We start from the raw sequence: 12,914 nt of genomic DNA on the forward strand, positions 1-12,914 counted from the left end.
CTCGGTCCTAAATGATTTCCCCTTTATCCTTAAACTGTAACCCCTCGTCCTGGACTTCCCCAACATCGGGAACAATCTTCCTGCATCTAGCCTGTCCAACCCCTTAAGAATTTTGTAAGTTTCTATAAGATCCCCCCTCAATCTTCTAAATTCTAGCGAGTACAAGCCGAGTCTATCCAGTCTTTCTTCATATGAAAGTCCTGACATCCCAGGAATCAGTGAACCTAGTGATCCTTCTCTGTACTCCCTCTATGGCAAGAATGTCTTTCCTCAGATTTAGAGACCAAAACTGTACATAATACTCCAGGTGTGGTCTCACCAATACCCTGTACAACTGCAACAGAACCTCCCTGCTCCTATACTCGAATCCTTTTGCTATGAATGCTAACATACCATTCGCTTTCTTCACTGCCTGCTGCACCTGCATGCCTAATTTCAATGACTGTTGTACCATGACACCAGGTCTCGTTGCATCACCCCTTTTCCTAATCGGCCACCATTTAGATAATAGTCTACTTTCCTGTTTTTGCCACCAAAGTGGATAATCTCACATTTATCCACATTATACTGCATCTGCCATGCATTTGCCCACTCACCCAGCCTATCCAAGTCACCTTGCAGATCGTGAGGGGAATAGATCAGGTTGCCACAGAATATCTGGCCCAGAGTAAAGGGGAATCGAGAACAGAGGACAAAGGTTACAGGCAAGGGGGGAATGATTTAATAGGAACTCGAGGGGTAATTTTTTGTTTTTCTTTTCTTTTTACACACAAGGGAGGTGGGTGTATGGAACAAGCTGCCAGAGGAGGTAGTTGAGGCAGGTACTATCACAATGTTTAAGAAACATTTAGACTTGGACGTGAATAGGACAGGTTTAGAGGGATATGGGCCTTACACAAGCAGTGCTGCTAGTGTCAATGGGACATGTTGGTCGGTGTGGGCAAGTGGGCTTATGGGTCCGTTTCCATGCTGTATGACTCTGTGGAATCGCAGAAAGGTTTCAGTGGAGGTGCTGACAATTGACCCACGGGGTTTTACCTGTTTGTGGAGTGAGGGGAATCCCCCGCCCCACCTCGTACCTTAGCAATATCCCTGAGAGCAGGAAGATGCACAACACAAGGGGTGATCCGAAGATACTTGCAGTTAGGGCCCTTGTAAGAAATCACATACATGAGAGTCAACACTGTATTGGGAAATGTAACCAGAAAATGCTGAAACATGCCACGTCATGCTGCAGAGCGGAACGGAATCAGGTTCTCAATGATTTTTCATCTAACTTGCCGATTTACCAAATTGAATACAAGTCCGGGGAAAGAAAAGAAGTCTGAAGAAGAGTCACCACCAGAAGCTTCACCCATCTTTTTTTCTCCAGAGATTCTGCGTGACCCACAGAGTTACTCCAACACTGTGTCTCTATCTTTGGTATAAACCAGCATCAGCAGTCGTTTCTAAAGAATGGGAAGGTTTGAAGGAAATTTTAGATGGAAATGGGGCGAGGGGGAACAAAGAGAGTAAAAAAAAATAGACATTGCTATCGAATGAGCTTTGCCAATGATCTAATCAAGTGTTAAAATAGTTTTTCTCAAGCCAATAGCAAATATCACTGCAATCCACATAATCCGACCAAGTAAACTTCAAACAAACCCCCTTTTAGTTATTTGTCTTCCTTCCCCCTCTTCCCCCACCTGGACTCACCTTGGGCTCTCCTTCCCTTCCACTTACATTCCTTCTTCTGGCTTCACAGTTTACACTCTTCTATCCTTGTCTGTAGAAGGGTCTCGACCCGAAACTTCACCCATAACTTCTTTCCAGAGAAGCTGCCTGTCTCGCTGAGTTACTCCAGCATTTTGTGTCCATCTTCGGTTTAAACCAGCATCTGCAGTTCCTCCCTCCACCTACAACTTGACAGGCTGTGTCCTGCCCCTGTACCCCCCCCCCCCCCCCCCCCCCTCTCCTCCTCCCTCCACCCCACCACACAATCGGGCTGAAGAGGCCCAACCCAAAACATCACATATCCATGTTCTTCAGAGATGCTGCCTGACCTGCTGAGTTACTCCTTTGCCTTTAGGTGACCTCTTCACTGCTACCGAGATGTTGATGTAAAAACTAATGAAATGGAAGTGAATGCAAATTGTAGAAATACAAATTTGTTTTAAAAGCACCCAATATCATGGCACTGGTACGAGATTCCAATGCTAGTTAATTCATTTAGTTGATTGTCACATGTACCATAGCACAGTAAAAAGCTTTTAGTTGCATGCTATCCAGTCAGCAGACTGTACATGATTACTACACATCCAGCTGCCCATTGTACATCAGGATACACAATGCAATAATGTTGTGATAAGTTTAAAATTAAATGTTTTTTTAAATGAGACAGTTAAAGAGAAAGTACTTTAACAAATGACAGTGACCAAAAACAAATATATGGAAAGTTGTTTATTGGGAACATTTTACAATCAGTTATTATTTTAAGCAAGTTATTGATTCTCCAGTGTCAACAGCATTATGCATGTTAATAACATGCATGGATAAAGTACACCTTCATATACCAATGGAGTTTGCAAGATTCAAGATAAAAGACTGATGAGACTTCAATACAAAGATTACTTTACTCGGGGAGTACTGTCAAAAAAGTACATTTATAACATCTTGTGTACAAAAGGGCAGGTTATGTACCGACAACAACGTGAAGTGATATCACTTGCATTTACAAACGCACTGAAATTTGATATTTCCCGGTTACAACCAAGATCATTCAGAAACAAACTAAATTGAAAGCACTGATTGCTGGAATGCCACCCTTGACTGCTGCTAACGGGATTGCAAGTCTCCACAAACATGGGGTTTGTTTTGTAGTCCTTCGACATAATTGAGAGACCTTTTAAAAAACATATCAATGCGCAGTCATACAATACAAAGTGCAGTCATCAATATTGGGGGGAAAACAAGTGAAAGAAAATCCCACAATCATGTAAACATTTCTCAAGCCTTGAGAAACTTTATTGCAGTTTTAATTATGAGCCAAATTATCTTTCATTAAGTTTCACAAACATACACTGTGCTTGGGTAACTGCACATTGCTTTGGAGATTGGACCTCGATAATTACATGTCAAAATCTATGCGGTCATGATTATAACAATAACAAAATCATGTTTTAATCTGGTCAGATATCATGATGCTATGTACACAGCATTTAACACAAAGATAGATGAAATGCTGGAGTAACACCGGGACAGGCAGCATCTCTGGAGAGAAGGAATGGGTGACTTTTCAGGTCGAGACCCTTCAGTCTGAAGAAGGGTCTCGACCCAAAACACCACCCATTCCCTCATCTCCAGAGATGCTGCCTGTCTCGCTGAGTTACACCAGCATGTTGTGTCCATCTTCGATCTAAACCAGCATCTGCAGTTCCTTCCTACTGCATTTAACACACGCGGGTGACTTTTACATAAAGGTATGATTCAATTAAAAAACAGCTTTACAGAATGGACGTTTAGATTTCTTTAGAAGTTTGAACAATGACATGAAGTGGCACCTCATCTGTAGTTTGCATGTTTTGATATGATGCTTTTTCAATAGTCCTCTTTCTACATTGTGAAAAGGGAACAAAAACCTCAAGGAATATTTCTGGAGGTCAAATCAGACAAGTAGGAACTGGATTGGCATAGAAATTCATCCACAAATGTGCCCGTCTACTTTTGAACAGCAAAACGCATAAATTATAACAGTTCTTTCAGTCTCCAAGTACTAGGTCAGCTGGTGCATTATTCAGTTATGCCGTCCCTCAAGAAATATTTAATTTGTCCTACTTTAGCAACATGGAAATGCACTTTAAGGTTAGCTACTCAAGTGATAACACTTGCCTCAACAGCAGTCAATGCCAATCTCTCAAAACCAACACTAAATTGGGCAACAGACACAAAATGCTGGAGTAACTCAGTGGGTCAGGCAGCATCTCTGGAGAAAAGGAATGGGTGACGTTTCGGGTCTAGACCCTTCATCAGACAGTTCTCAACCCAATAAGTCACCTATTCATTCCTCCAGAGATGCTGCCTGACCCGCTGAGTTACTCCAGCATTTTGTATCTATCTTTGGTGCAAACCAGCATCTGCAGTTCCTTCCAACACTAAATTGGGCAATATTTGGTGTGTAATACCCATGCTGAATGTCTGGTGTTAAAGCAGACAGCAATCAAGTTCTTAAATCCTCATTCAAAAAAAAAAAAAGAAAATCAATTGAACTCCAGGGGTCCATTAGTTACCTGGCACCTCCAATGCGTAGCACTACTTCACCTTACTGTACCCATACTGACCCCTTTAGCTTTAAGAACAGAGCAGCATCTTTGTTTAACGATGGTCTCAGGAAAAGTCCTTCAATGTCCAAAGTGTGCAAACCCAGTCGAGCAACCAGCTCCTGGGAACCTTAATCTGGCACCAAAACGTTACCAAAAGGAAAACAAAAATGATCGCCCCAGTTTGTGAAATAACAACAGTTTGTTACAAGAATAACCCACTTTGCTGCAATGCGCAAAGTTACAAAAGAATCAATATTACAAACCTGGGTTTAAGTGCATTTAAAACTTTCAAAGCTCCAGTTACTCCTAAACACCAGTGTATAACTTTAAAAAAGAATCTATATTTCATTATTTGCTGCACTCCCACAAACACCTCAGACCATGACCATTCATTGGAGGAGACAGTGGCCGTGTTACCTCAATACAGTTTCGTCGAGCCTGCATGAGATGAGCATGTACCATTTTTCTCCTCCCTTTTCATTACAGCCTGGCTGAGATTGAGAGAATGCTCTCTACAAATGCACCTTCAGGAAATAAAAGTCATCTTTAAATAAGAAAAAACCCACCCTTGCATGTATAGAAGACGAGGGCACGCAGAAGACTGCCATTTACATTACTTAAATTCCATCAGCTCAACTCCTTGCAAAGTGAGTGGTATTTCCCAGCAAATGTAATTGCTTTTTCTTTAAACATAGCGGTATTAAAAGATTTATTTAACATATAAAAAAATGCCTGCATACTGAGAGTGCCATGGGCTTGAACAAAGGCCTCTGTATGGTCTTTCATAACTGCCTTGAGTATCAGTAGGAATCAGTACAACTACTGACTTGTCTCAAGTTGGCAGTATCCTGATCATACAGCCAAACATAACTGCACTCGTGAGCTTAACGTCTACATAGAACGAGGACTGAGACACCATGATTTACAGGCTTAAAGTCAAAGCTAATTGATGGTCATGAATAAATTTTGGATGTACAAGTACAAAATAATAACAAAAGCTTACATTTATGAAAATATTCCATGAAATCACAGAGAATCATTTGCAAGTATGCCAAGATATCAAAAGGCCTAAAGGTTTATAATAAGATTGAACGCTTTTTTCATTAAATGTTCATGTACAATAATAGCAAGAATACTGAAACCCTCTGAATCTCGAAGTAACACCACCAGTCACATTATAAGTGGGAGACTGATTCCTAGGATCAGCATACACTGAAACAGTGCAGCAAATGTAACCAGAGTGCAGAGCAAAAATATGAGTATTGGCAGAAGATATTTCTTCCAGCTGCTGGTATGTGCACTCATGGAGTTTGTCTTATCATTGGAATATGATCAGTTCTTCTAACTATGTTTTACACACTCGTGGACTGGCATAATTTAACCAGCTTGGCTATCTACCTACCTGAAAAAGTGCTCTTTTCACTGTTATATTTGAGTAGTATTTTCCAAAAGTTATGGGTACAGAAGATTTGAAGACTGGATGTATGGCAGAACATCAGAACCTGTTCAATATCGGATGTGTATTGAACACAGAAGTGCGGAAGTGGAGTTATTTTTTTAAACAAATAATGATACCAGTAAAATGCTCAAGCATTTGGATGCTTCCTGGCATTTGGATGCTTGCTGAGTTATTTTATTTATTTGAGCTTTTGAAAACCTGAATCAAATCCAAGCAAGCCTACACTACATAGTAACAGCTCATTCCAAGGTACGCTGAAATGTCCTTCAACAGACACCTACAGTTTTATAACACATGGAATTCATACAACAACAAAAACAGACCTTCGGTACAGATGAGAACAATGAACAGTGCTCTACTTTAAGTGGAATTTACATTCCAATTCCAGTTCCATAGCAGGTGGTGTCTCTACCCCTCAGCTGAAAATAGGGCATTTCTCTCTCTGGATAAGAAGGAGGGAGGGAAGCAAAATTGAAGTCCATCACGGCCATCCTTCAGAAGGATAAAAAGAAAGCCCACTAAAAAGCAATGTAGGCTACAGAAAAGAGACAGTACAAATAATAAAGTAAAGATGCAGTTGGAGGAAGGTTAGAATTTGTTGGGACTATTTACAGTATAAGACAATATTTCGAATGGCTCTGAACAGCTGTCTGGGATGGAACTTTGCTTGCAGAGAGAGATCTGGTCATGAACTGAACAAAGACATGATTCACAAGGCCCAATATCTAGATCTTCACACTCTTCAAACAAGGGACAAAGGGGAAAGGCACGTGAGCGAGTTTACAATTATGCAGTTTGTTAGGTACATGGAATGATACAGACTTGCATAAAAACAAAAGCAAACTTAGAATATATAATCACATAAATCGTCCAAGTGACAATTCAGCTCAAAACATTGCTGGATTTCAGCCATCTCACAAATGGTTAACATGATAGTAACGCTTTCCTTTCTTGAAGAAAAATGCCATATTCCACAAAATAACTCTACATTTGGTTACCATGATTTGATGCTTTTCTTTGCCCTCCACCTGAACCAAAATAGCAGATTTACTCAATAAAAGAACCACCAATCCAAATCTGTGCAATTTAGTGCAAAAATGTCACAGTAATTTGTGCTCTGTCGAGATGCTCAACCGTAAAAAGTTTCAGGTGAGATTTGTTTAAAAAAAAGTGTTCAATTTGATTTGGAAAGAGCAAAAACAAAGCAGAATCAAAGGAGAATGATTAGAAAGCCCTAGTCAAAAGTAGTAAAATGCCGGAGTTACAAATGGACAGGATTCCCAAACCAGATCTCTCATGAAATCTTAACTTGCACTTTTGGAAGAAAAATGTCCATTTTATTCCACTGGTTCAGGCATCAAATTGACCAATCATATTACCTAAAAAAACATATTCTTCTCCATCTGTATTCCCCTAGTTCTAGAGACATAGATTATGTGTATCTGTTTGTATCTGTTCAGTGGGAGGTGCCTTTTCTCAGACCCAACACCAGTCTCTGCGCTCGAGAAGCAAACATTGCCAATCGAATGCATGATTTTTATTCTGCCCACAAACAAACCAACATACTTCAGGAGGGGGGAAGGGGGGGGGGGGGGGGGTCACTTGATGGCACTACTGATCACTTTCTAATTTCCCTGCACAGCCGAGGAGACCCAGTGAAGCAAAAAACAGTCGCGTAGCAAGGACGATTCAGGCCTGGACTAGCTAGTTCAGAACACATTGGGCAAGTACCCTAGAAACAATTTGCTTTGCCATGCCAACACAGGGGGCATTCACTGCCGTGCTGTGGGGAGTATTTAATGAAGGATTTATGGAAGACAGCAAATTGAAAGTTTGCTGAGAAAATACACACACACACACACTCTGATATAACTGGACCCAATGTGACTATCTTTGATTTTTGTTCTTGCCGTTTTCTAAAAACATGATTCGAAAGAATTGAGTAAATTCAGTTCAGGGGGTTCAGGCACTTCTGGTATTCTGAAACTTTGGAAAGGAGAGAAGGTAAAGAAGCAGCAAATTCGTCAATGGCATGATGTGGAGTGCTACAGAATTGGGAAAAGAGTAAACATCCTGTTTTCTGGATGACTTCGCTTTTAGTGGACAGATGGATCAAATCATGTCTGAATTGGAACAAACCATTTGTCGACATCATTTAAAAATATCAATAGCTTGAAACATTGAGATTGAGGTCGTTACATATGCTCATTATTTCTACTAAAAAATAAGAAAATAATTCTGCCACATTACCTTCAAAGATGGCCCATTTTAAACTTAAACTGCATAGTAGAAAACCATAGTAAATTCAAACCCCAATTCCGACCAGCATGTCTTTTGTAAAGTGGAGGATAGCATAACATTGATTTTGCAGACACACATCAAGATAGCTTTAGACACACAAGCATCAAGACTTGCAAGGAAGAGTGAATCATTTGGTAATCCTAGCCAGCACCAGCTTCAGGCTCAGGAGTTCTCGATCTTTCTTTTCCAATTGTGCACGAACAAAAACACGTCACAATGATTTAGGTATGGGATATTTTAAATAGATTTAGACTTTCCCTGGCCAGCCATCCCTCCCCTGCCAAACAAATTCCTGCAAATTGTAATTATAATTGACACGTTCAGCAAGACATATTTTAAAAGAGCAACAAGAGTGAAGTATTTAAAGTGTACTCGTTGAATTGCCTTTTTTTTTTTTTGGCTGGGGAGGGTAGGTGGTGAGAAATCATAAAACGGTTAACGACGAGATTCATCTCCAAGGATTTCATGGCTGTGAGCAGGCAGACCCATTTTGCCACGACACCACCTTGCTTGACTTGCACTGCTGATCACATTTGGCAAGGCTCGGGGGTTACAAACTCTGATCAATCTCCGTCGGTTTTAATGTCTCATTAGTAAAAGTGATGCTGAGAGCCTGTATACACATCCTGTTAATGCAACACCAATGGAATCAGTGAAAGGGCACATTCAAAGCCTCTTGACTTCGGTTTAGGTTTTAAAAAAATATATAAATAGGTGTGAAAATTCAAAGCACAAAAGCAGCAGAGTGATAACGAACTGGAAACAGAGACTTGGACGTGCGAGTGCTTGTCTAACCAGGGCATTGTTCAATCCTCGATTTCTTCGTAGGTAGTTGCCTCGAATGAATGGTCAATTAAAGGTTTTAACTTGTGTCGCGAGTATTTCAACTGTAGGAGGTCACCGACCTCTCCTATCACCTTTAGAGCCTAAAGAAAAACAAACCAGACAAAATATTAATATGCAAGTAGGCAAAATGAAACCGTAAAAGTGCAGATATAGCAAAAGATGCAATAATCCCATTCGCATCTTAACCTCACCAATGCCTTAATAATATGTGAATAACTTTATCTTTTATGATAGTTTAGTTTAGAAACATAGAAAATAAGTGCAGGAGTAGGCCATTCGGCCCTTCGAGCTAGCATTCAATGTGATCATGGCTTATCATCCTAAATCAGTACCCCGTTCCTGCTTTCTCCCTGTACTCCTTGATTCTGTTAGCCCCATGAGATATCTAACACTCTCTTGAAAACATCCAGTGAATTGGCCTCCACTGCCTTCTGTGGCAGAGAATTCCACAGATTCACAACTCTCTGGGTGAAACATTTTCTCCTCATCTCAGTCCTAAATGGCTTACCCCATATTCTTAAACTGTGACCCCTGGTTCTGTACTTCCCCAACATCAAGAGCATTTTTCCTGCATCTACCCTGTCCAATCCTTTAAGAATGTTATATGTTTCTATAAGATTTCCTCTCATCTGTCCAATCCCTTAAGAATTTTATATGTCTCTAAGTTTCAAGAGGGAAACAAGCCCTTCTGTCCACTGAGTCAGCGCCAACCAGCGATCCCGGACACTACCGCTATCCCACACGCCAGGGACAATTTACAATTATACCAAGCCAATTAACCTACAGACCTGTACGTATTGGGAGTATTGCCTCTGAGAATTATTTAAAGTACAGGCTCAGTAACAAATATAGAAACAGCGGCAAACTTTTCAGCTCCCACAAACAAATATTATTTTATCAGAAGTTACCGGTAGTTGCAAAGTGTAAACATTAGACAGGGCACCAGTGATAGCAGCCCCAGTTTTATATCAGAGTGGAGAAAGAAAATACAGATGTCCTGTGTGTAGATGAATGCAAAGTTAAACCCATATATTTTATTCTTCAGACCCGTCCCAAAAATAACACCACTGATATGCATCTGGCAAGATGTTACAACAGGACTAGGAACAGGAATACTTCATTGCCTTTGCTTGCATACACAATGTATGCAAATAGCAGCCACCGACAGCACTGACAAAGTTACAAAGCACGCCGGCTCCTCCTTTTGTTAACCCCCCCCCCCCCCAATAGTTCCCCCACGGCAGGTCCCCATTGGTCTTTGTCCCCACAACCCTCATTGTCCATTGTTCTCTCCCTCATGGCAACCCCCCCCCACACTGGGTCCTCCATTGTTCTCCCCCACACCCCCCCCCCATGGTGGTCCCCCATGCTCTCATCGACTGAGGATGGACCCGCGAGGCATCGCCACATTGGTGAGGCTTCACCACCGCTGAGACCCCATTGTCGCGAGGCTTCACCGTGAGGCCTAATGCGCTTGACAGGAATCTGGAGCGTCCACAGCACAAGGATGGTGGTACAGCAGAGGGAGTCAGGGCAAATAATGGGCAAGCAAAATATAAAGTAATCTCAAAGCCAGCCTTTGCCAAAAAAGCCAGCGTGCTTAAAGGTGGAATCAAAATAACAAAGGCATCAATGGAATGCTCATGTGAAATTTTTGAATAAACTGCAGCCAAAATATAGGGAGCTCAGAGTGCAGCAGGGATTTCATTGACAATGTTGAAAGCCCCAAGTATAGCAAGAAGCCCTAACAAGATTAGATCTTTAGAAACATAGAAAAAAACAGAAAAATAGGTGCGGGAGCAGACAGGGATGCCCAATTTTTGGAGTTCATCCATGCGGTCTTTAATTCTTTGCCATTGCATCTCCACCGCGAACCATTTAGTATACCTTGCCAGTCTCTTCTGGTGATTTCCTGTCTCTTACCTTCAAAGTCTCCTTTCTTTAAGTTAAGGATCCTGGTCTTTGAATTAACCGTGTCACTCTCCATCCTAATGCAGAATTCCACCATATTATGGTCACTGTTGCCCAAGGGGCCTTGCACAACAAGATCGCTAACTAATCCTTCCTCATAACACAATACCCAGTCTAGGATGGCCTGTCCTCTAGTCGGCTCTTCTATATATTGGTTTTAAAAACCCATCCCATTTCAATTCCAGCAAATCCTCCTCCTCAGCACTGCTACCAATTCAGTTGGCCCAATCTATATGTAGATTAAAGTCACCCATAATAACTGCTGTACCTTTGCTACACGCATCCCTAATTTCCTGCTTGATGCTATCCCCAACCTCCCTACTGCTGTTTGGTGGTCGACAACGTTTTCTGCCCTTGACTACTTCGCAGTTCTACCCATGACGATTCTACAGCATCCAAGCTAATGTCCCTCCTTGCTATTGCATTAATCTCCACTTGAACCAGCAATGCCACCCCACCTCTTCCTTTCTGTCTATCCTTCCTGAATATCAAACACCCTTGCATGTTTAGCTCCCAGCCTTGGTCACCCTGGAGCCATGTCTCCGTAATCCCAACTAAATCTTATTCCTTAACTACTAACTGCACATTCCATTCATCCACCTTATTACGAATGCTCTGCACGTTAAGGTACAAAGCTTTCAGGTTTATTTTTCTTATCTCCCTTCTACCTTTTGCTTCTGTCCTCCTTTTATGGCCCTCTGTCTCCTTGCATTGGTTCCCATCCCCCCTGCCCTGTCAGTTTGGACATGACTTTTCCAACACTCTTTCCCGTTAACTGCACACATACGCTTCCACGTTGTTGACTCCACCTCCCCACTGTTTAGTTTAGAGATTTCTTCATTTGCTGAATGATGATTTTTAAGTTAGAGTTTCTATGACAGTCGGCAAAGTTGGTAACATAGATGTCCAAACTGAACTCAAAATACGACTGACTCTATTATAAACTACAAGTGTTAATTGAACAGTAGAGTAATTGCACGGGATAATACCAACTCGGGCTAGATGGATTTAACCAAATTATTAGCATGTGACGATAATATTCAATGACGTTGACAATTGACAATGACTCTTATAGATACAGCGCTGGAGTAACTCAGCGGGTCAGGCAGCATCACTGGAGGACATGGATAGGTGATGCTTTGGGTCAGAGGCCTTCAGTGTTTGCAGGGTGGAAGAAAGCTGGAATAAAGGGGAGACGGGTTGACTCTTAAAAGGGCAGTGGCACGGTAGTACAGCTGCTGCCTCACAGCACCAGAGACCCGGGTTCGATCCTGACAACGGGTGCCGTCCGTATGGAGTTTGTACATTCGCTCTGTGACATTGAGTTTTCCCCGGGTGCTCAGATTTCCTCCCACATCCCAAAGGTTAATTGGCGCCGGTAAAATTGTAAATAGAAACATAGAAATTAGGTGCAGGAGTAGGCCATTCGGCCCTTCGAGCCTGCACCGCCATTCAATATGATCATGGCTGATCATCCAACTCAGTATCCCGTACCTGCCTTCTCTCCATACCCTCTGATCCCCTTAGCCACAAGGGCCACATCTAACTCCCTCTTAAATATAGCCAATGAACTGGCCTCGACTACCCTCTGCGGCAGAGAGTTCCAGAGATTCACCACTCTCTGTGTGAAAAAAGTTCTTCTCATCTCGGTTTTAAAGGATTTTCCCCTTATCCTTAAGCTGTGACCCCTTGTCCTGGACTTCCCCAACATTGGGAGCAATCTTCCTGCATCTAGCCTGTCCAACCCCTTAAGAATTTTGTAAGTTTCTACAAGATCCCCTCTCAATCTCCTAAATTCTAGAGAGTATAAACCAAGTCTATCCAGTCTTTCTTCATAAGACAGTCCTGACGTTCCAGGAATAACTCTCGTGAACCTTCTCTGCACCCCCTCTATGGCAATAATGTCCTTCCTCAGATTTGGAGACCAAAAACTGTACACAATACTCCAGGTGTGGTCTCACCAAGACCCTGTACAACTGCAGTAGAACCTCCCTGCTCCTATACTCAAATCCTTTTGCTATGAAACCTAACATACCATT

The 12,914-nt window shown here is 41.8% G+C and overlaps 1 protein-coding gene and 1 long non-coding RNA gene across 2 annotated transcripts in view; one reads left to right on the top strand and one right to left on the bottom strand.

The window, feature by feature from the left end:
* Nucleotides 1-12,914, top strand: part of LOC129700028 (uncharacterized) — a 36,276-nt gene that overhangs the window by 9,734 nt on the left and 13,628 nt on the right. The gene's annotated exons all lie outside the window — the stretch shown is intronic.
* The window catches only part of LOC129700027 (serine palmitoyltransferase 2-like), a 125,712-nt gene continuing 115,226 nt past the window's right edge, over nt 2,429-12,914 (bottom strand). The window contains exon 12 of the mRNA XM_055640178.1: nt 2,429-8,984. Coding sequence (XP_055496153.1) covers nt 8,865-8,984 — 120 coding nt within the window. The 3' untranslated portion in view covers nt 2,429-8,864. The remainder of the gene's footprint in view (nt 8,985-12,914) is intronic.

Source organism: Leucoraja erinacea, chromosome 9 (assembly GCF_028641065.1).
Source record: "Leucoraja erinacea ecotype New England chromosome 9, Leri_hhj_1, whole genome shotgun sequence".
NCBI classification, from domain to species: domain Eukaryota; kingdom Metazoa; phylum Chordata; class Chondrichthyes; order Rajiformes; family Rajidae; genus Leucoraja; species Leucoraja erinaceus.